The following is a 23,802-nucleotide window of genomic DNA, read 5'->3' as shown; positions in this document are numbered from 1 at the left end:
GTTTCTGTGCTTGACGGTTCCATTCCAGTTAAAAGGGGAAGGATTGGGGAAAATAAAGCTAAAACATGGGTTTTTAGAATTCTTAATAGAGAATTGTAGTGAGAAAACTTGCAGGGCTTTTTTCTAGCTATTGCTTTTCCTCTGGTTCCTAAGGTGACTCCTAAGACTAGAGCATACTTTGCCAGCTATTGTACGTACTGTAGCTGTGCCCTTAACAATACCCTAGGCTCACTGAGGAAAGGAACTGTGTCCCCTGTTACCCGGAGTGCTTCTGGGTGATGTGGTTTGTGCTCTTTCAGCAAATAGCATCATTCAGCGAGGTAAATATTGATCAAACCGGTTGGCATCTCTGCTGTAGATAAGTAGATCTGTAACCACTTTGCATTCAAAGCTCTGAGAAGAAACTTGCATCATTTTGTGGTGAATGCACAAGAGGGCAGCTTGTGGTATGTAGAAGTTTTGGCGCTCGTTCATAAAAAACCTCCCTTTTTTCAGGCTGACAGTAGTTGTTAGTGAAGCTATTGTTGATGAAAACTTTTGCTAGGTTTTGATGTGACTCCATGATGCTGTGACACAATATTTGTGGATTTTTTTACCCGTAAATGTTCATATAAACACACCAGTTGACATGTTTCTAGACTCTGGTGGGTTAAATACTGCACACTTGGTAATCTAACCTAACTGACTGGCTTTTTAAACCTGCCATCTTCTGCCTTATAGATCATGCAGAATTGCTACTAACTTTTTATTTTAAAGAAATACACAGTAGATAGTTCTAAATTATTTATATTTTGGTATGTAACTTCTCACTGTGTATGCTTATCAAGTAAAGAACACCAGTCTTTCATGACTGAAGACATTTTGTATGCCAGTGAAAGTTTTGGTCTTACTTTGAGCATTGGCTATGTAGGAGGAATCACTTCTGCAACTTGGATTTGCCTTAAGTGCTTTTGTCATTTAGAGTGGCTCTTTAAAAGTAAGCAATATTGATTAGGCTTGATTGTTTTCAATTGTTTTTTTATTCTGTTCATATTCTTGTAATTTACATGAAACCTAACAGATTTCTTTTTTGGAAAAAGGACAAAGGCAAAAGGAGCATTTGGAGTTCCAACAGAGAAACAGCAGACTTGGAGGACGAGTCAGCTTCCGAAGATGATGGTAGCTCCCTTGACAAGGACTACAGCAGCAGCGATGAGGTGGTGGAGGATGGCTACAAAGCGAAAATCCTTGCCTTCCTGCAGGATGCTTCCCCGAGCGAGCTGGCTTTGATTCCCCAGTGTTCTGAGAAAAAGGCTCAGAAGATAATAGCGCTCCGGCCCTTTAACAGCTGGGAGGCTCTGGTAGGTCTGCATTCTTCTTTTCCTATCCCCAGCCTGCCTAGAGTCAAGGTGGCTTCAGCCTAGGGAGGCTTAGATGGGTGGCCTTATCCTGATTAGGCTAAAATGCTCTGTTCCTCCTAAGCCAATAGCGTTTCAAATAGTGTCATATGACCTGATTTTGAGTGAATTAAGGGGTGATTTTCCTGGCAAACTCAAGCTGATTGGCTGACATTACTGTCACTCGCTCTGTAGCACAGAAAGTTGGTTGATTTCACTTCAGAAGAAGAAACTAGAGCTTTCACTTGGGAAGGAGGTATTTGCTAGCCTGTTCTGAGCTCTGGGAGCTGAAAACCCATGCAGGAGGCAAGACTGTGGCAGGACCTTTACTGCAGACGTTCGAACAGCAGCAGCAGCTTCTGGGGTAGCTCCATGATTGAAGGTGCCAGCATGGATATTTTCAGTTTCATACAAGAAACAGTCGTCGTCTTATTTTTTTTGTTTTTTTTTTTTTTTTGTCTTTTCTTTAATCTACTGCAGCTTAGTCTCTAGCATGGTTTTGCTAGCTGAGCAATGCAGCCATTTTTTAGTGGAGCGAGCTGCTGTGTTTTAATTAATAAAAGGTAAAGCATCAAAAAGCTAAACCACAGTCCACAACAGAAGGGAAAACGATATCTCTTGGTAAGTAGATTATCTACTGTCACTGGGTTGTTACTTTCAAATGTTTCCTGTGGTTGGTTTGTTGCCTTCACATTTCATGCAGTTTCAGTTAACTGCAAGACATGAGACCTGATAAAAGCAATGTCCTGGTAAGAAATCTGAAGTGCATTATGGCAGATTTTCTTTGTTTAATTTGTTAGTGCTTTGGATTTTAAAGCAGTAACTGTGCATAGGCCCTCTTACAGAGTAATTGATATGTCTTTTCATCAGTATGTGTTCTGAAACCTCCTCCACAGATGTATGCAAGAACCACTTGTATTTTTTCAGAGCAGAATAGAACTTCTTCAGTATGTGTAAAACAATAATGTTTATTATTCAGTGTGTGAAATATTTTACCGCAAAACAATAAGAGATACTAAACAGATTTTTAAGGAAAACAAAATGATCTTTGTATGTTGTGTTGCAAGGCGGGGAAACGAGAGGAGGATACTTGAAAAAAATGCAAGGTACAGGTATGCTGCAAAAGAAATCCGTTTTGCCCCAAGCCTTTGGCTTCTCACAGAACATCTGTCATACAGTTACTCCTTTCTAAACTTGTTGGATTTTGCCTGAGCTTAATTCTTTGCAGAAATATTTGCTACAGGGCTGTTCTTCTTTTCTCTGTGTAAAATATTTAACAGAAAAAAAGCAGTATGGGCCTGTTTGCCTTCAAAATTTGTCTTTGATAAAGATTGCTGCTGTCAGCAGCCACATGTTTATGTAGCATTGTGAATACTTGCCCAGAGTAGAAGCAGTTTGCAGCAGGTTTTAGCAGATGTTTCGTATCAGTGTGGATTTAATTGTTTATAAAGATTCAGTAGCTCAGTGACCCAAGGTTTTCCCTACTAATTCATAAGAGTGGTAGAATAATGGAGAGAGCTGATTCAGTTTCAGCATTAAAGAAATTGGCTTGGTTTTAAGGTCTCTTTTTACCGTAATGATATCTCTCGTAACACAACGTAAAGCACTAGAAGTTGTTACCCCTTGTTCATTATTAGAAGAATTGAGGAAGATCTTAGGGCTTGCAGCCTGCAATTAAGACTAAAGCCTACTTATTTGGAAACTGAACGTCTTATTCCAGGAAAACTTAAATTAAAATAGCTTTTTAAGTCGGATTAAGATTTGTTTTGAAAAGACTTGAATGGCAAGAGATGAAAATGTCCTTGCTTACAAGGAGTAGTTCCCTTGGCAATTTAGAAATGCCCATAGTGTAGATGAGCTACACTTTCCAGGAGGGTAGTTTTATCCAGTGTTCATTGCTGGAGATGACTAGCTGGGAGTGCCTCGTCTCAAACACTAACTTGTGTAAAGAGCGCTGGAGTATGTCCTTGAGGCTTTAGGTGTCTGTCTCCTCATTTTGAGAAGTGATGGTTCTCTGTGCAGGGTCCTGTGGCCTCTCTCCAGAATATGTTGTCTGCATAGGGAGAGTAGTAGGTAACAAAACAGAAGGAGATGTGTGCTCTGAGAGAGCGCCTTTCTGAGTACTCCTCATATTCACAAATTAAAATTGCACGTTGCTTTCTGAGGGGAGAAGATTTGGAAGGGTGGTCCTGTCACCGAAATTGGGAATAAAACTCCCTGACGCCGGGTTTTAGCATTAATGAGCAAGCATTAATTTATTTGGCCGAGGGACATGGGGGATCGCTCCACGTAACGTCCACCGAGGCACAAAAGAACACTCATTATATACATTATAGAAAAATGAATATTCATACAATTCCGAGAAAAGGCCGCCTACTCCAAGAAACCTTATACGTATGCTAATACATTATGTAATGTCTTTGCGCATGCGTACTAAATTGGGGAAGGGGTCTTGGGTGGTCTCTGGGGGTTGTAATCCCCCCATAGTTACGCTGTCTGCTGTATGACCCCGCTTCCGCGCAGGCGCGATTGAGGCCTTTTTGTTGGCACGTGCAGGTGGCTCCGAGGAGAAGATGCTGTTCTGGTTCTCACAGGATTTCTCTCTTCTCCTGGCACCAGAGCTTGTGAGTCAGGTCAATTTAGACACTACAAAGATGTTGTTCACAGTGTTGTTTGTCTTTGGCCCTTCTTTGTAATTAGTGAGGAATTTAACAGAGACCTTGGATTCTCTAAGTATAAGCGTAAGCAAGAGCCAGTGATAGATATAACTTTAAGCGTTATCAGTCCCAGAAGCAGACACTGCCTGCAAAACGTGCAGTTAGTTTCAGAAAGTGCAGTTATTTTAGCTGAAAGGAAAATGACTGAAAGGGAAGTCGATTCTGTCTAAAGGTTACCCAGAGTAGGCCTTTTAGGGCCTGCTCTGAGGCCCACTTTTACTAAACCGTCTGGTGTCAGTCCCAGGTGCCTGTGCTGTAGAAGCAAGGCCAAGTGTGGAGCTGAGACAGAAGAGGAGCTTGGAGGTGTGATGCCTGAATGAGAGATGCTGGAGCAGAAGTTCATGAGGAACAGCTCGGCCCTGCTGAGAACTGGGGATTATAGCACGAGAGGAGCAGATGGGGATGCAGGGGTAGGCAAACCAAAGGGTGGTCAGCAGAAAGCAGGGCTGTGAGGGCTGTGAGGAGAGGGAGGGAGGAGCCCTGGGAACATGGCTGTCTGTGGAGGGCAAGGGGAAGCTGAGGGTTTAGAGCAGACTGCAGGACAGGGTGGAAAGGAAAGTTCAGCTCCCTCTGTCTTGGTCTGATGTCATGTGTTCGGTAGCTTTTGTGCAAGGGGCCAGTGTTCAGTGATGTTTTCCTCTTTTGGTGCAAGCCTGCCCTGTACTGGCTTCACGCTGTACAGCACCTCAAGAGAGACATGCGTTACTAATGTGACAGCCATTAGATACCTCCCCTCCTGGTGGGCCCTCTCCTAAATTGGCTTCCCACCTTCCTCTCCTATTTGCTTGGGGATCCTGGTGACACCCCACTGGCACACATTGCGGGTTGACAGACAGCATGATTTCTTTCCTTGGTGGAAGCAATTCTGGGCACCCATCGCCCTTCCTCCTCACCCTCACTCGTCTAAAAAACTCGTTGGTGTTGAGGTATATTTTAACAGCGTTCTCTTTTCCAGACTGTTGGAATTGGCCAGTGTTGGAAACGGCAGCTCCCAGTGCCATCTCCTCAGCAGAAGGGCTGTAAACACGGGCACGTAATGGCAATACCTGCCTGTGTTCAGTGCGTGCCAAGAAACAAGGGCAGAGCCGAGACTGGCTAGAAAACTTCTTTGCAAGTGTTGACATGTGTGTCTTAGCCTGGTTTAACCCATGAGTGTTGGTAAACTTTCTGGCTTTTGTTTACAAAAAGACCAAGAACCCTCAAAACTCTAATGGCAGACTGTCAGTAGAGGGCATCACTTCATTCCCCCCCGCACCCCCTCCCCCCGGTGTCAAAGCATAGCCTGCTTGTACACTTCAGCTTAACAAAGCTTGCTTTTACTCTGCAATGTGGCAATATTGATCAGGTCCTTAACATAGAATAGCTGGATCATACGACCCCTTCTTTTTTTAAGGAAGGAATTCCAGGAGGATATATCCCTGTGAAGTCTTGTGCTAAATTTTAACAGGTCCCTGGTTTAAAATTCAGAAAAATCTGTGTGGAAATTACTTCCATTTTAACGAAAGGATGGCAAATCCAAAGGATCTTGTATTCTTCAATTCTTTAAATGTACTAATAAGAAAGGAAAATGCCTGTCCTTCACAGTGAAATAACTTCATGCATAAATACACATGAAAACAATATAATTATAAATATAACCCCAGTTACTGCAGAAGTCAATGTATTAGAAGGTTTTGCACTTTCTGAAGGAGGAAAGAAATAGGAAAATTTAAGTTTTAGTTAAAGACACAATGTTACTTGGGAGGTGTGTGGCTGACACAAGGTTGTGAGAATGAGACTCATGGGTAGCAATTCTCACAACAGCAAAGAGATCAAGAGCTCTTGGAGAAAGCACTTGTTCATGATTGAAGTGGGGAGGATTGTGACATGGAGCTGTTATTTAAAAAAAAAATTGGTGCTAGATTAGATGCATCTTCTAGCAAGCATGAATGAAGCAGCCTCTGCTCTTGGTAGTAGACCCAGAGCAGAAAGCAGGGGAAGAAGTTAGCCTTGGTTAATCACAGAATCACACAGAATCACAGAATGTTAGGGATTGGAAGGGACCTCGAAAGATCATCTAGTCCAATCCCCCTGCCGGAGCAGGATTACCTAGACCATATCACACAGTAATGCGTCCAGGCGGGTTTTGAATGTCTCCAGAGAAGGATGGTAACACGTGTTTTGAGAGGATGAGGACATGGTGGCAGAGCAGTTACAGCCCTTAGAGATCTCTTCTCAGACAAGATAGGAGGGAATACCCTCTTGCGGGCTGGGGAGCCACAGTGATACTGCATGTGGGCTGTCCACACGGCCCCGCCACACGCTCTTGATTCAAACACCGGTGTCCTTCACCTTTGTAAACCAGGCGCACTCAGGAGTGGTGGACAGGCCTTGTGTTAGTTTGTATTTGCGTCGGGATTCTGGTATCTTGACTTGTTCTCTGACAGTTTGTTTGCTGTGACATTTAGAAAATGTATTTGTGTATTTTCTCTTGTTTTTCCCTCCGTAAAATGAGGATAATACTGGCTTGAAACATCAACGTGCACAAAAATGGAGAAACTGAATGGTGCTAAAACCTTGTCAGGATGATGGTACTGCCAGTGAAAATGTATTGGCAAGTGCTAACGACCTGATAGATTTGTGTAAGTTTGTGTTTCATAGATTTTGCAGGAGGTCGGGTTCATTGCAAGAAAAAAGAGCTCAGGTGAATCTTGGCTTGGTGATGAAATTCTCCTCCAAGTCTGAAATGTGAAGAACTGAAAAGAATGAACCAATTCTTGCTGATCTTTTGGGCTTGTCACTACTTGATGACTAAAAAAAGCGTGACACAGTTTTGGGAGACTCCTTATCCCTGAAATTTTTTTAGTGTACCCAAGTCCTGTTTGAATGTGCCGTTTGTGGTACAGATAGAACTGGGACTGAGTAATGCCGAGCTCCGAACAGATTCGTAACAAAATCTTACTAGCCCTCCTGATGCGTTGCTTTGCCTTGATCCCTACATCTTACATCTTTAGTATCTAATAGGGATTGCTTAAAAGGATATCTAGTGATTACAATTTTTTTTTCCCTTTTATGGTTTTGTTCTCTTACTGGGCCCGGCCTTCAAAACTCGCTTTGCGCTGTATGTCTGCCTCCCCTTGGGGATTTTAGGAGTTTAATGCGCCTATATTTTACATTGGGAACTCTTCAGAGAAATTGTCTCTTGTATTTTAAGATATATTTTACTGTGCGAGGAGCTGTAATGATGACCTTCAGTGTGGATTCAGAGAGTTTTGCAAGGGCCAAGTGTGTAAGGATTATTTGAAGTTTTGAGAGGAGATCTGGATGCTGTTCTGTCTGCTACTTAGTAGTGGAAGCCCTAGTGGAATGCAGCAGGTCCAATGGGGATGTGGTGGAGAGGCAACCTATATCAGAGGTCCCACCACAGTCAGAAAAACCTGACAGGTGTATAGCTACCTCCTCCACAAGGAAGAAGAGAAGAGTTTTAGTGGTTGGAGACTCCTTCCTAAAGGGATCTGAGGGCCCAATATGCAGAGCTGACCCCCATCACAGGGAGGTCTGCAGCCTGCCTGGAGCCCGAATCAGGGATATCACCAGGCAACTCCCCAACCTGGTGAAGGCCACAGACTACTACCCCCTGCTGATCTTCCAGACAGGTGGGGAAGAAGCTGCATCCCGTAGTCTGAGGGGGATGAAGAAAGACTACAAGGCCCTAGGACGGTTGGTGAAAGAGTCTGGGGCACAAGTTGTTTTCTCCTCCCTCCTTCCATTTTCAGGTGATGACTTGGGATGGAATAGTGGGATTCTCTCTATTAACGCCTGGCTACGAGACTGGTGCTACAGGCAGGGCTTTGGGTTCTTTGATAATGGCTGGTTTTATAAGACAACAGGCGTGACAGTGATACATGGGAAAGGTTTATGTCGTAGGGGCAAAAGGGTTCTGGGACAGGAATTAGCAGGGCTCATTCGGAGAGCTTTAAACTAGATTCGAAGGGGGATGGGGTGGTAGCTGGGCTTGCACCACTGGGGCAATGCTCTAGTGTTGAGGTAGACCAGGAGGCCTCCCATCCCCCTGGGGTGAAATCAGGGGGTGAATCTGGGATGAAATCGGTGTGCCCAGCTCGCTCCCTGAAATGCCTGTACACCAATGCACGCAGCATGGGGAATAAGCAGGAGGAGTTAGAAATCCGTGTTCGGTCGGGGGGCTATGATCTAGTAGCAATTACAGAGACTTGGTGGGACGCCTCGCATGACTGGAATGTGGTCATGGATGGCTATGTCCTGTTCAGGAAAGACAGGCCACTAAGGAGAGGTGGTGGAGTTGCTCTTTATGTGAGTGAGCAGCTAGAATGTATTGAGTTCTGTCCAGGGGCGGATCAGGAGCGAGTTGAGAGTTTGTGGGTGCGAATTAAGGGGCAGGCTGGCAGAGGTGATACTGTTGTGGGTGTCTATTACAGGCCACCAGATCAGGATGAGGAGGGTGATGAGGCCTTCTACAGGCAGCTGAGAGCAGTCTCTCAATTACAGGGCCTGGTGGTTGTGGGGGATTTCAACTACCCTGATATTTGCTGGGAGGCCTACTCAGCCAGCCATCCCCAGTCCAGGAGGTTCCTCCAGTGCGTTGATGATAACTTTCTGATGCAAATGGTGGATGAGCCAACTAGGAGAGGAGCGCTGCTGGATCTGATCCTCACTAACAAGGAGGGTCTGGTGGAAGAGGTGAAGGTTGAGGGCAGCCTTGGTTGTAGCGACCATGAGATGGTAGAGTTCAGGATCTCATGTGGCAGGAACAGAATAGCTAGCAGAATCGCAACCCTGAACTTCAGGAGGGCCAACTTTGGCCTTTTCAAGCAATTGCTAGGGGAAATCCCATGGGACAGGGTACTAGAAGGTAAGGGGGCCCAAGATAGTTGGTTAGCGTTCAAGGACTGCTTCTTCCGAGCTCAAGATCAGAGCATCCCAACAGGTAGGAAGTCAAGGAAGGGTAGCAGGAGACCTGCATGGTTGAACAGGGAACTGCTGGGCAAACTCAAGTGGAAGAAGAGGGTGTACAGATCGTGGAAGGAGGGGCTGGCCACTTGGGAGGGATATAAGTCTGTTGTCAGAGGATGTAGGGAGGCAACTAGGAAAGCTAAGGCCTCCTTGGAATTCAACCTTGCAAGAGAGGTCAAGGACAACAGAAAGGGCTTCTTCAAATACATTGCAGGTAAAGCCAACACTAGAGGCAATGTAGGCCCACTGATGAATGAGGTGGGGGTCCTGGAGACAGAGGATAAAAAGAAGGCGGAGTTACTGAATGCCTTCTTTGCCTCTGTCTATACTGTTGGAGGCTGTCCTGAGGAGCCCTGGACCCCTGAGGCCTCAGAAGAAGTCAGGATAGAGGAGGAATCTGTTTTGGTTGATGAGGGCTGGGTCAGGGACCAATTAAGCAACCTGGACGTCCATAAATCCATGGGCCCTGATGGGATGCACCCGCGGGTGCTGAGGGAGCTGGCGGAAGTCATTGCTAGGCCACTCTCCATCATCTTTGCTAAGTCATGGGCAACGGGAGAGGTGCCTGAGGACTGGAGGAAAGCGAATGTCACTCCAGTCTTCAAAAAGGGCAGGAAGGAGGACCCGGGTAACTATAGACCGGTCAGCCTCACCTCCATCCCCGGAAAGGTGATGGAGCAACTTGTTCTTGGTGCTGTCTCTAGGCACATCAAGGATAGGGGGATCATTAGGGGCAGTCAACATGGCTTCACCAACGGGAAGTCTTGCTCAACCAACTTGATAGCCTTTTATGAGGATGTTACCCGGTGGATAGATGATGGTAAAGCTGTGGATGTGGTCTATCTCGATTTCAGTAAAGCGTTTGACACGGTCTCCCACAGCATCCTCGCAGCTAAACTGAGGAAGTGTGGTCTGGATGATCGGGTAGTGAGGTGGATTGTGAACTGGCTGAAGGAAAGAAGCCAGAGAGTAGTGGTCAGCGGGACAGAGTCCAGTTGGAGGTCTGTGTCTAGCGGAGTTCCGCAAGGGTCGGTTCTGGGACCAGTTCTATTCAATATATTCATTAATGACTTGGATGAGGGATTAGAGTGCGCTGTCAGCAAGTTCGCTGATGACACAAAACTGGGAGGAGTGGCTGAGATGCCGGAAGGCTGCGCAGCCATTCAGAGAGACCTGGACAGGCTGGAGAGTTGGGCGGGGAGAAATTTAATGAAATATAACAAGGGCAAGTGTAGAGTCCTGCATCTGGGCAAGAACAACCCCATGTACCAGTACAAGTTGGGGACAGAGCTGTTGGAGAGCAGCATAGGGGAAAGGGACCTGGGGGTCCTAGTGGACAACAGGATGACCATGAGCCAGCAGTGTGCCCTTGTGGCCAAGAAGGCCAATGGCATCCTGGGGTGTATTAGAAGGGGTGTGGTCAGCAGGTCGAGAGAGGTTCTCCTCCCCCTCTACTCTGCCCTGGTGAGGCCGCATCTGGAGTATTGTGTCCAGTTCTGGGCCCCTCAGTTCAAGAAGGACAGGGAACTGCTAGAGAGAGTCCAGCGCAGAGCCACGAAGATGATTAAGGGAGTGGAACATCTCCCTTATGAGGAGAGGCTGAGGGAGCTGGGTCTCTTTAGCTTGGAGAAGAGGAGACTGAGGGGTGACCTCATTAATGTTTATAAATATGTAAAGGGCAAGTGTCAAGAGGATGGAGCCAGGCTCTTCTCAGTGACATCCCTTGACAGGACAAGGGGCAATGGGTGCAAGCTGGAGCACAGGAGGTTCCACTTAAATTTGAGGAAAAACTTCTTTACTGTAAGGGTGACTGAACACTGGAACAGGCTGCCCAGAGAGGTTGTGGAGTCTCCTTCTCTGGAGACATTCAAAACCCGCCTGGACGCGTTCCTGTGTGATATGGTCTAGGCAATCCTGCCCCGGCAGGGGGATTGGACTAGATGATCTTTCGAGGTCCCTTCCAATCCCTAACATTCTGTGATTCTGTGATTCTGTGATACTTGAATTACTTACTGCGTGCAGCAGCTGTGGATTTTCACTGTAGCACCTTTGCTGCTATTACCAGTGTTCATAGTGGTTTTTTGTTATTTTGCAGTTCACAAAAATGACTAAGACTACTGGTTTGTCAGAAGATGTAGTGTGGAACTGCAAGATACTGCTGAAGGAGAGGGACGTGGTCCTCAAGCTGATGGATAAATGTGATGAAATTTCAAGTAACCTGGCAATACAAGTATCCAGGATGACTGAAGGTGGAGGATGTGAATGGAACATAGATCAACCCTCCATTCTGAATCAGAGGTATCTTTCCTCTTTTTATACTTAGAATGGTGTTGGATGATATACTTGAAGACTGGGATTTTCAAAACTGTAGTCTCTGAGAGCAGAGTTGCAAATGTTTGACCCTCAGCAGCTCTCAATGAGATGGCTAGTGATGTGCAACACGTGAGGGAATTCAACAAATGTTTTTAAGTGTATCAGGAAAGCTGGTGAAGAGGATAAGAACATAAAACGAAAAAGATGTAACAGTGCTTAATACCTCGTTTTACTTGCTTCCGTTTTTGATGATTGTAGAAGCCAGCCTTGAGTGATGGGATCATGAGTTGTCAACTTATCTCAAACAAAAGGCCAAACCAAAACTGCTTCTGTAATGGGGGACCTTATATTTCAAAGATGCCAAATTGAAATGAATCTGAGCAAACTTGTGAAGCTTATCAGCTGGACTGAAGACCTCGGTCAGGAAGTTCAGATGTACAAAATGATCTGGAGCTCTGTATCCAGCGGGAGGGGCAGTGGGGATATGTTGGGGGGAAGGATTTATTTCAGAGAGGTAAATCAGTAAGGATCTCCAAGTGGATATTGGGAATAGAGAGCTTAGGAGGAATGGAAGTGGGTATGGTGGGGAGCATTATCCTAAGGGTTAGGAAGCATAGAGGTGAAGTGGGAATGGCTGGGCTAGCAACTTGGATTAGACTTGAAGGCTGTTAGTGGTAAATAGCAAAAGGATTTTCAGCTATGTCAAAATAAAAACTGAGAGGAAGAGGGAGCTATTGGGAGGGAGCTTATCAGTGATTCTTCTTTGACAAAAATGCTGAACTAGGTGACTTGCTGTAGAGTGTGTTTTGTGGGTTGTTTTTTTGTTTGGTGCTGACACCAGCAGTAATTGTACAACAGAGCAAACTTAGCGATGCACCTGCTAAATGCCACTCAACTTTTTGTGTATTTTAAAAGTTAGTAGTTGTGTAACTGCTTTTAACTGGTTGTAGATGACTGATTTTAGAAGAAAGATGTTCCTTGTAACATTCATTTTGATCATTTAAGACATATGAAAATTCAGATAAACTACTTAGAAATTTCAGGAATGCCCTTTGGTATTCACGTGACTGATTAAATAGAGTTTGTTGTGTTTTTCACTACACCAGGAGATCTGGAGTGCCTTAAAATATAGGCAGTGTTAAACTACCATTCTGTCATTAATACAAGTGTAAAGCTGTGTTTCATGGAGAAACAAATAAAAGATGGTAACACGTTCATCTTGATTTCTTAACAGTTTGGAACTCAAGCCGTATCAGAAGATAGCTTTGAACTGGTTGGCGCTGCTGCATGAGCACAGGGTGAATGGCATATTGGCTGATGAAATGGTAAGTGTGAAACTGATTATTTAAGAATCGTTAAAAGTTTGACAAAAATGACTTTGTTAAATTATTTAATTTCCTAGAAACCTCAAGCAGAGTGTAAGTCATTTGTTTTAGCTAATATAACTTAGGTTGCAAACAGTTTCTCCAAATGTTTAGAAGCTTCTGAGCTCTCACTTTCAATTTGGAAGTCAAAGGTAGCCTAAGATTCATGGACACCGATAATTACAAGTCACATGGTGTTTTCTGCTGCAGTGGAAGCAGTTTCTATCACAATGGATGATCCTCAAACCATTCATATTAGTAGTTCCTTGCCCATAACTAGAATTCATTCTGCTGTCCAGCAGTTAGTTGTAGTGAGCCCCTGTCTTCTACCTTTCTCTGTCAGTTTCAAAACAGGTAGTTAACAATACCTTTCAGTAGGTAGAAAGCTTTTCTGCTTCTCCAGCATTTTGACCATCTCTTGTCATTATGCTCCCCATAAGCTTTGAAATAAGAGAGAAAAGCGGGTGGGTTTGAGGTTTTGTTTGGTGCTGACACCACCAGTAACTGTACAACAGAACAAACTTAGTGATGCAGCTGCTAAATGTGTTGCCAGTTCCTTTTAATCCTGGCTGCTCTTCATCTGTGACAAATCATGAGTGAATGGATGGGTTTGCTTCACTAAGACTTAGGCAGAGTTTCTCAACTTCCGTACGTTTCATATTTGTAAGAACTACCTTATGTGCATATTTTGTGGTAGGTAAGATAAATTTTTAAATCCATGACACAGAAGACAGGAAGATGAGCATTGGCGGAAACACAGGCTTATCTTAAAGAAATCTGATTTCCATACTAAATTCCACTTCAGAAATAGCTGGAATATCCTTTGTACAAGTGGCTCAAATGGAAAGAAACAATTAGTTTCCAAGTAATCATTTGTCTGCAGCACTGTTTCAGGAAGGTAAATTTTTGAAGAAGGTTTGAGGGATGAACCTGAACTAAAATGAAAAGCTTCATAAATGGAAAAGATGAATCCCTGATGCTCAAATGTTGAGCTGAAAAGATAATTGAGTTTGATTGCGATTGTACTTAAGAAGGAATTGTCTTCTGTGAAACAATGTGGTTAAACAGGACAATTTTTCTACCCACGTTTGTAATCTTTAGTTGACATTGACTAGACTGTAACTGTCTTATGAGTACAAAACAGTATTATGTTCTACAGATTGTAAGTTTGTTTAAATGGATTTGTTTTCTCTTAGGGCTTAGGAAAAACAGTTGAAGCTATTGCATTTCTAGCTTATCTCTACCAAAAGGGCAATAGAGGTCCCCATTTGATAGTTGTGCCAGCTTCAACGTTAGGTAAGTTACAAGATTCAAAAGTATTGGTTTGTTATAAAAAAAAAACCTGGACAGACTGTGAAACAAAGATAATTTTGTGAAAGAAAACTTAGTTTTCTTATGGTGATATTCAACTCCTTAAGTAATTTGAATTGGAATGCAAACCACACTGAAGGCATGCTTGTTCTGAATTAATCAGACCTAACATGGATTTTTTTTTTAATAAGCGCTGTATGCTTTACAAAATATAAAGCTACTTGCTACGATTTGAACTTGTTTAGCAAAATAAGTCTTTTTACTTACTGAATATGGGCTGAAATTGCTAGCCTTCAGGCTGTGCTTAGGGTTAGGATACGTCAGAGAAGCTGATGAGTTTGAGCAGAAACTAGTTCTCTGTGGAGTTAACCATTCAACAAAACCAAATTTGTAGAAAGGAGAAAGTGGCAAGTTTAATTTAGACAGAAGATGCTGCTTTTAATATAAAATACTTATTTGGGCATCAAAAATTTCTCTTAACATCCGAAAAGCTTCCGCTCGTTCAACATCAGTTCAAAGTTGCCATTTTCAGTGTGCCTTTAAAATCCACTAGAAGCCATTTTTTTAAATAACTCTTAAAACTGCATGTTACTTCAAAGCTGAGGTGTACATAAAAGTGTTAACGAAGGTGCTTTTGTGAAGAGATTCATAGAGGCTCATGAGTTACAGTGGCAGGCTGGTCCAAGCCGACCAGCATGGGGATGCCTGGGAAGCGCGGTCTCCCTGCAGCTTTCCTGACCCTTTTCCAAAGGAGTCTCCTCAGCCCTGATCTGGGTCAAGTGGCATTTACCAGAGACCTCCTTCTGCTGTGCTTTGGGGTCAGCATTTGTGTTGGCTGTCAGGTAGCTTCCCCTTGGGCACGGTATTGTTGCCTGTGGTCGCTCTGCTGGCTGCACTCCTGGAGCCGGGTCGAGCTGTCAGGCTGCTTGCCAAATCCCAGAGGCACTGTCTCTCCTGATGAAACACTTCTGCATGCAAGTACTGACAACTGAAGGGATTTGCTTTCTGAGGAATGAACTGTCTAGGGAAGAAATCAGGCTGAAAAGTTCAGCACTGTATTGTTTTACATGGTGGCTACAGACTGTGTAGGTTCTGTTTCTGTAAGGGTTTGAAGCACAGGCTGGTTAAGCAAGTGTCATTTCAAGCCCGCTTGTGGGTTGTTTGATTTTCTTGAATATTATCAGTTTTCCATCATTTTGACAGAAAGTTTCTTAACCTTCAGGAGAATTTAAAGGGATTTGCTTTAAAATCAGATGTTTAGCTTAATGCTGAGGTGTGTCTGAAGTTATGTAAGACGTAATAAAGTATAAATGACTTGGTTTTTATTTGAATGATGTCTTACAGATAACTGGGTAAGAGAAGTTCATCTGTGGTGTCCTCATCTGAACGTCCTTGTTTACCATGGTGAGGAATGTAATGTGGAAATTAAGCCAATGATACAGTTGCTTGCACGGTCAGCCTAAGAAAAGATGAATTGCTCATGGAAGCATTGTTTTAAGACAGTTGTTTAAACACACATTTATTGCCGACTGTATTTCTGTGTACTGTCTTAATTTTTATAGGTCTATAAATTATATATATAAGTAATTGTGTTCATTGTGTGCTTTGTCCTTTCACAGGATCCCAAGAAGATCGGAAAGATCTGAGGGAGGACATCATTAATGAAGTTGTGGATTTCAATGTGATTATAACTACGTAAGTACAATAATTAAATAACAAGTGAGATTCGGTTAGCTCCTGCTGACCTCTAGTGGTACAACAAAACAAAGTTCGGAATTTTATTAATGCCATAGCAGGTACTGTGTAATAGGTGCTTTAGATAGTATTTATCTATCTATTAATAAATACTAATGGATACATATTACTGTGTGATAGATTTGCACAGCTTTTTGGAAAGTGTTATGGAGGGCACTGTTCATCAAGTAGACTGTAATTATTTGCCAGTAGTAAATTGTGTTATGGTTGGTTACTTCTAGGCGGTTTGACATAGTGCCCCTCGTGCGTGTGTTCTGTCCATAGCTCTTAACGATTTTAGGGAATTTAATAAGATTGCGATAGCAGTATGTTCATGTTAAATTTGCCTTTAACGTGTCTTTTACGATGTCTTTCTCTGGCAGATACAACTGTGCAATTAGCAGCCCAGGTGATCGAGGGCTGTTTCGCAGGCTGGAGCTTAACTATGCAATTTTTGACGAAGGTCATGTGCTCAAGAACATGAGCTCCATACGCTACCTGCACCTTATGACAATTAATGTAAGCACTGTAGTATTGGTACAGTAATAATATAGTTACAACTTATTTTCCAAGATGGTATTTTCATCAAAATCATTTTTAAGAAGGTGATCTTTAAGCGGTTAAACTATGGCTTGTACTTGCAATTGAAAACTTGTGCATAAGTACTGTATGACATTAGAGAAGATATGATATGGGAGCAACAATTAGCACATTAATTTAAAAAAAACCAACCAAACAAGAAAAACGCTAATAGAGCCAGGAAGGCTTTTCTTACGTCTGGATTAGACTTCTTGAATAGTCTTAAATTGATACGTGTTCAGTTCCCCACAGATCTGTAAACCATTTTGTTGAGTTAAACAGGAAATTATTCAATGAGATCTAAATATACTTAAAGCTTAAATAGTTACAATTTAAACCAAGCTCATTTTCTCCGTTCTCCATAGCTGTGTTGTTTCTGCCAATATTAATTTTTAACCTATTCGACTAATGTTTCCCACTGCTGTTTTCCACTTTGGACAAATAGGCAAAGAATCGCTTACTGCTAACGGGGACTCCGTTTCAAAATAACCTGTTGGAATTGATGTCCCTCTTGAATTTTGTCATGCCGTGTATGTTCAGCAGGAGCACAAGAGAAGTCCGAAGGATGTTCTCTTCAAAAGCAGTAAGTATTATATATTCTCTTCTTGAAAATAACTTTTTTTGTTAGGACGCTGATGTTGCTTTATCACTTCTGGTTTATATTGGTATCTTACGGAAACAGGTAGTGTGATTATGAAAATCTAGAAAATGAAACAATGAAATAAACCTTTTAATGTAAAAATGTGTCATAACAGGGTATCTCAGAACACTAATGGTCCTGTTAGATCTGTCTGTTGTGGCTGAGTTTTTCATGAAGTTAGAATAGTTAAGGCAGCATTGGTACAGCTGAAAACTTCATGCTGTAATTGAATTCTTGCAATATTTTCCTTAGAAGAGTGCTGAAGCACAAAGCCTATATGAAAAGGAGAGGATTGTACATGCAAAGCAGATAATAAAACCATTCATCTTGAGAAGAATAAAAGATGAGGTAATGTTTTATCTTTCAAATAATGGCTTCATATTATCAAAAGGCCTGATAGTCTTTGAGACTAACAGTAGAATTTAATGTCAAATCTTATCACTGCTAGTTCTACCTGTTTGTCTGGGAAGAGCAAGAAACTTAAGCTATCTTTCATCTTTTAGGAGTTTGCAAGTAAAAATGTGAGCTGTTGCAGCTTTGGGTTTTGATGCTCATTATTTGCTGACTGTTTACAGTTGGGAAATTTAGTTAGGAGAGATCACGGAAAGATGTTTCAGTGCACTGCTAAGCGGTGAGAGGTGAGAAATCCTCCACATTAACCACAAAAATATTTGTGACTTGAGAGTAGTGATGTTTTATTTTAACTGAAAGGATTAAGATTAAGGCAGTGAATGTGCATGTGTGTATTTGTGCATATGTATGACTAGAAATGTGCGTTTTAAGTTATTTTGGTGTCTTCAAAATGTTTCTCTTTCATTCTAAAATCCAAACCCTATTTAAATTCTTCTATTTAGAATTGCATAGATAAAGAAAGGGAAAACTTAGTAGTGATCCGAAAAATGTTTCTGTGCACTTGCATACTTAGTAGTCATTGGCTTGAAGGGGGTATCTCTGACTAGCATGAGTGTAGGTTCCAGGTATTGCATGTATTATTATTTCATGTGGTTTTGGAGTGTCCAGAGCATGTTACTTGTTGGGGGGAGTGATGTATAATGCAAAACGAGTTCTGAGTTTGTAAGTCGAACTGCTGACTCAGCAAAGTTGCAGCCAATGAAAGGAGTTGGGATGGGGAGAATGAACAGAGAAGCTTAAAAGCAGGCTTGTAAGATAGTATAGAATTACTGACCACTCACTACAGTACAGTTTTTACCCGGTATGTTTTTATTTTGTCAGGTCCTTAAACAACTACCTCCCAAAAAATATTTCATTGAATTATGCGCCATGTCTGAGAAACAGGAACAACTATACTGTGATCTCTTAAAGAACGTCAAGAAAACTGTTAACAGTAATGGTATGTGAGGGTCTCGTTTACTTTTGCTGGATTTTTCTCATGCCCAGACATGTGTCGAATGTGACTACAAAGCCCTTGCTTTGTAGAAATGTCTCACGCTCATAAACTGATTATATCCCTTCTATGAATTTTTCCAAAGTTCAGGTAATAGTTGAAATGTCAAATTCAATCCTTAGAAATAAAGTTCCTCTGAGAGATAAAGATGCGTCAGATAGGCATCTATGTACTGCTTCTGAATAGACCTTATTTCTTTGTTTACAGAGAAAAACTCTTATATGGGAAATGTAATGATGCAACTTAGAAAAATGGCTAATCACCCTCTCTTGCACCGTCAGTATTACACAGATGACAAGCTCAGGACAATGTCCATGCTTATGCTCAAGGTAAGGTGATGAGATTCAGAAGCAATCCTTAATTTCTCAGAATTTTTAATGCAACTTAAATAGATTTTTTTTTTTAATTGTCAGTCCTCTGGTCAAGAGCGTGTCTTTGCAAAACTTAATTTATTGTGGCTTTTTTTTATTTCTCTGCATCTATCCAGTGCTCTAATCAAGCTCTGTCTGTGTTTAACACTGGTGGGCTTTTTTTGTATCAGATATTAGAAGGGAGCGAACAGTTGTGGGACTGCAGTCATCTCCTGTTCATTAGCTCCCACTTACACCTCATCCCTTCAGCCCAAAATTTAAAACCAAAGTACTTATGAAAAAAATCCTGGGTGGGCACTTGAGTTTACTAGTATTTTCTGAGTAGCAAGAAATCGAGGCTGTACAGAAGTAAAACAAGAAAGGCGTAAGTATTGAACTGTGGAGGATTATTTTTTTAATTTGGGTGGGGTTAATGCCTGTGGAGTTGGGGGAAAATTGTTGCTTCTTTCTGAAGTATAAAAAAACCCTGAATGTGCAGCAGGTCCTCTAAGAAAGTTACAGCTGGCTTTGAATATCTGCAGCTTTGTTTTAGAATAAAGCCAGTCAAGGCTGGGGGGAAGGGAAGAAGTCACCCGTTGGTTTATGGAGGATTTTTGTCCCTTGTTATTCCTACTCATACCATCGTACTCTCCAGATGTGGCTTTTCTTTTCCTCTTTCTTCCAGGCATGACATCCCTCTACCCACCCTACATCTTGGGCTGGGCTTCCCATGTCTTCTACCATCTTTCCAAGGATTGGACCTCCCTTTAAGGGAATGTGTCTTCAGGGGAAGAGGTCTGATTCAGGGGTCAAAGGTCATAGGGCTTGATGGGAACTAGGTAATTTTTATGGAGGTTGAGCATATTCTTCTTAGTTTTTGGTTCTTGTAAAAGCTAAATTGCAAAGTAATGATCCTCTACTATAAACCTGGGGTGGCAGTGTTCATCTTTTGTTGCTTGCATGAGGCACGCTCTGGCATTTGCCCATGTCTAGTCGTGCTACTTTGTTCTTTCAGAAACTTTGGGTGTTATTGTGTGGTGTTTCTGTTTTTTCCTGTCTGTCTGGCGAGATTGTGTATTGCATTATTTGCCTTCATTTTTTGCTAACAGGAACCCACCCATTACGATGCTAACCCTGACCTTATCCTTGAAGATATGACGGTAATGACAGATTTTGAGCTGCATTTGCTTTCTAAGCAATATTCTCACATCAATGACTTCAAGTTAGAGATGGATCAGATCTTGGATTCTGGCAAGTTTAGAGCGCTGGAACGCATTCTCTCCGACCTTAAAGAGAAGGTTGGTACTCGAGATGGTTGACTCATCTTTTCCTGTCCATCTAAAGGGTGGCTCTAAATAACGGGTTAAATTAACGTCTGCTGGCTGTATGTGCAACCCAGTTGCTGTTTTGTGGAGTATTACAATGTGATTTAGTGCATGTGCAGTATTGCAAAGCAATACTTAGAGCTTTTAATGTGCAGTCCTGCCTCCACAGGTCACCTTAGAGACAGCTGAAATAAGCTTCCCCATTTTTCCAAGTTTTAGAACATTCATCCTGAGTTGACGCTACTTTCTCGATGTACGCAGGGCTAGCGTCATTTTCACAGCTCATGAACTTTGACCTTTTGGCAATTGAATAAGACTGTATTACATAAGAATAATCATGTATGTGTTAAGCCAGTGTAAAGGTAAGAAGAGGTCACTGCTTTGAGTCATAGATTCAAACTGGCTTATTTTACAAATAAGCATGTACCGTAATACTTCAGAGTATCCTGAATTTGCACAAGTGTTCATCTGTTCGATTATTTCAGACAAGAGTGCTACTGCTCTGTATTATATGGAATATAGCTTAAACTTAAGTTGGTAAAGAAAATGTTTTGTTGATGTTTGTAGTGGAGTAGGTCTGTCATTTATGGATTTGATAGGTGATTTCTAGATTGCTTAAGTCCCGTAAGTACAAAGTAAGTAAAAAATTACTGCACTGACAAAAGGTGGGTTAATTCAGCAGAAATACTGGATATGATATCTTCACTGAAAGTCAGTCCTGACTTGATGAAGTTCAGCTTAGTCTTTTAGTTTGGAAAATAGGGATTCGGTCAAAGTAAAATCATGTATTTGCACCAATAAAGTATTTGTGTAGTTTGTTATCTGTAATGGACGTGTTTTAAAGCTTTTGTTTTGCTTTGTCATTTCCAGGGTGACAGAGTTGTATTGTTTAGCCAGTTTACTATGGTGCTGGATATCTTGGAAGTTTTCCTAGAACACCACCAACATAGATATATTAGGTTGGATGGAAAAACACCCATTTCTGATCGGTATGTGGCTCTTTTGCTGAAGATGAGAGAGAAAAAAATGAATGTGTGCATGGCGGGGGGGGAGGTGACTTAAACCCCTTACCTTTGTTTTCCAGTGTATAGAATTGTGTGATCACTGGGCATTGACTATAGAAGGGGTTTAATGTTGGATTTCAGATCACCTTAGTAAGGATGAGGCTGAAAGGTGAATTTTGGATGGTCGGGTTACAGTCTTGGCCATTGAAATGGAAACTTGTGTCTTCAGCAGTTCATGGCGTGTTTGATTTGCTTGTGTGTCAGCATGCCATAACAAAAGCTCACCTGTAGATATTCCTTGGAAGTAAAGTAGATCTGTTACAATAGGTAGATAAACCCCTTTGTTTCTCTGGGACAAACCATTTACTCTGTCCTTCACAGCTGAAAATGTTGCAGTGCTTTTCTTGTATTTGAGCTGTGCTGGTTTTCTGCCGTTTCCTGATTTTTTAAAATTTTTTTTTAGATGCTCTTCCCTTCGTTTCAAAAGCCTGTCATTCTTGCTGTGGTGTTACTTCCCACTTAGAGTTGAAATCTGTTACTTTCCTTGTATGTGCAATTAGTACAGAAGAGAGTCATGAAGCTAAATTCCTCCCTCCCCCCACCCCCGTTTGTTTCATGTACTTCAGTCTTCCCTCGTCCTCCAACTTGCTCTTTGTATTCTATGATCACCCAAAATCTTTTTGCAAGCCTCTTTTCGTTCCTTGCTATCGATCTGTCACTCTGAGTATGTTTCTCTGGTCACTGCTGAGGACTGTTGGTACCCTTTTTCCTTCTGCGTAACGTCTGTACTTTTGACGTGCTTTGCAATGCCACTGTCCTCCCTTTCAAAAGATCATCATCTCAACTTCTGTATTCGACTCGGGAGCCAGTGTGGTGTTTTCTCCAAGGACTGATGCATGTTTTCTTGTGTTCTGCAGGATACACCTAATAGATCAGTTCAATACAGATATGGGTCTATTTGTATTCCTCCTGACAACCAAAGCTGGCGGTTTAGGAATTAATCTGACCTCGGCAAATGTTGTCATTCTGCATGATATTGACTGCAACCCTTACAATGACAAGCAAGCAGAAGACCGATGCCATAGAGTAGGTCAAACAAGGTAAGACTTTTTAATGACTATGCTTGGCTTTTCTTGGAGGCAAGGTCTCAAAGGAGGCTAACAAGACAATGTTTTATGATTAAAATTTCCATTTTAAGCAGAGACTTGCATAAACCGTGTCTGGGTTGTGTGGGATATAGGTAATTTTAATTGTCTCCGTCTGTGTTGCTGCCAAAAGAAGCCTTATTTACATTCTCCTCCTTTCTCCAGTTCTCTATAACTCTCGAATTCTCTGTAATTCTCAAATTTCTGGTGCTAGGAACTATTTCAAGGCAGATCTGAAGTCTCTGGGTTTGTTTGGCAAAGCTGTTTGTTCTCTTCAGGAGACTTGTAAGCTCTGAAGTGCCACCCTGTCATAAGAGTGAACCCATGGACTGTTTTAGAGTCCTCCATCAGAATAAGCTAGCCTGAGCAATAGAATATGTTTAATAACTGGTAATTCAAGTGTAGTATGGGATGAGGTGGAAGTTGAGTTGTTTCTATTAACGGAGTTTTTTGTGACCATCCAGACTTTGCGGTGGCTGGGAGTGCAGGAGAAAACAAGCTTTCTGGCAGTACAGAGCACAGTTGGTCCCGACAGAAAAACTAGCAGCTCTTTGTATTGCCCGTTTGTTCGTTTCCTCCTTCTTGTTTTAAACCACTGCCAGCTGAGCAAAGGCACAGCATCCTCCCCTTGTGCACTAATCCAAAGAAACTATTAAAATGGATTTATCCTATTTTGTGCTTTCCAGAGAGGTAAAAGTCATAAAGCTAATCAGTAAGGGGACTATTGAAGAATCCATGCTGAAAATCAGCCAGCAGAAACTGAAGTTAGAAGAAGATATGACTGCAGCAGATGCAGGTAAGTCTCTTGCCCACAATGATGTCCACTTAAGTGAATTAAGGTTGCTGCAGTTTATTATTCTGAAAAAAAACAAGGTTCTGGATGCAGACAAGCCTTTTTTTTTTGTCATGTTAAACTACAAAGATGTATTTGTGCTGATTATTGTTTGGTTAGACAGGAAGTGCCCTCTGAGTCTGACCCACAAATCAATGACAGACTTGTACAAGTAGAGGGTTTTGTACAGTTTTGAGAAGCTAGACTTCTGTCTGTCTATGTGAAATATTTTGAGCTGTACTAACGCTTGATTTTATTCCTCAGGAGAAGAAGGAACCGTTCCATCAGATATAGCGACACTACTAAAAGCTTCATTAGGCCTCTAAAAGGTAAATACGTTGTGGAATTCAAGGAATAAAGTTGATGTTGTACCCCAAAGGCTCTTAAGTTACTGATGACCATGAGTTTTATGAACATTTGTAACTTTTTATAGTTTATTGTATTCCTCATGGTATTGAAAATTTTTAACACCGACAGCATTGTACTGATGCTTAAAAATCATAGAATCATAGAATGGTTTGGGTTGGAAGGGACGTTAAAGATCATCTAGTTCCAATCCCCCTGCCACAGGCAGGGGCACCTTTCCACTAGACCAGGTTGCTCAAAGCCTCATCCAACCTGGCCTTAAACACGGCCAGGGAGAGGCCATCCACAGCTTCTCTGGGCAACCTGTTCCAGTGTCCGATCTAAATCTATCCTCTTTCAGTTTTAAACCATTCCCCCTTGTCCTGTCACT

General features: G+C 42.1%; 1 protein-coding gene across 1 annotated transcript in view; it reads left to right on the top strand.

Moving 5' to 3' along the window:
• Nucleotides 1–23,409, top strand: part of LOC137665297 (SWI/SNF-related matrix-associated actin-dependent regulator of chromatin subfamily A containing DEAD/H box 1-like) — a 44,601-nt gene extending 21,192 nt beyond the window's left edge. The window contains exons 6-21 of the mRNA XM_068404170.1: nt 1,080–1,340; nt 11,160–11,362; nt 12,612–12,702; nt 13,938–14,037; nt 15,397–15,456; nt 15,672–15,747; nt 16,170–16,305; nt 16,811–16,948; nt 17,258–17,353; nt 18,239–18,356; nt 18,618–18,739; nt 19,870–20,058; nt 20,956–21,074; nt 22,007–22,189; nt 22,921–23,030; nt 23,331–23,409. Of these exons, the coding sequence (XP_068260271.1) occupies nt 1,080–1,340; nt 11,160–11,362; nt 12,612–12,702; nt 13,938–14,037; nt 15,397–15,456; nt 15,672–15,747; nt 16,170–16,305; nt 16,811–16,948; nt 17,258–17,353; nt 18,239–18,356; nt 18,618–18,739; nt 19,870–20,058; nt 20,956–21,074; nt 22,007–22,189; nt 22,921–23,030; nt 23,331–23,392 (2,064 nt within the window). The 3' untranslated portion in view covers nt 23,393–23,409. The remainder of the gene's footprint in view (nt 1–1,079; nt 1,341–11,159; nt 11,363–12,611; nt 12,703–13,937; nt 14,038–15,396; nt 15,457–15,671; nt 15,748–16,169; nt 16,306–16,810; nt 16,949–17,257; nt 17,354–18,238; nt 18,357–18,617; nt 18,740–19,869; nt 20,059–20,955; nt 21,075–22,006; nt 22,190–22,920; nt 23,031–23,330) is intronic.
• Nucleotides 23,410–23,802: the final 393 nt, after the last annotated feature.

The sequence above is a fragment of the Nyctibius grandis genome, chromosome 6 (genome assembly GCF_013368605.1).
Source record: "Nyctibius grandis isolate bNycGra1 chromosome 6, bNycGra1.pri, whole genome shotgun sequence".
NCBI classification, from domain to species: Eukaryota; Metazoa; Chordata; class Aves; order Nyctibiiformes; family Nyctibiidae; genus Nyctibius; species Nyctibius grandis.
The sequence above is the reverse complement of the archived record's forward strand: the minus strand, read 5'-3'. Positions and strand labels throughout refer to the sequence as shown.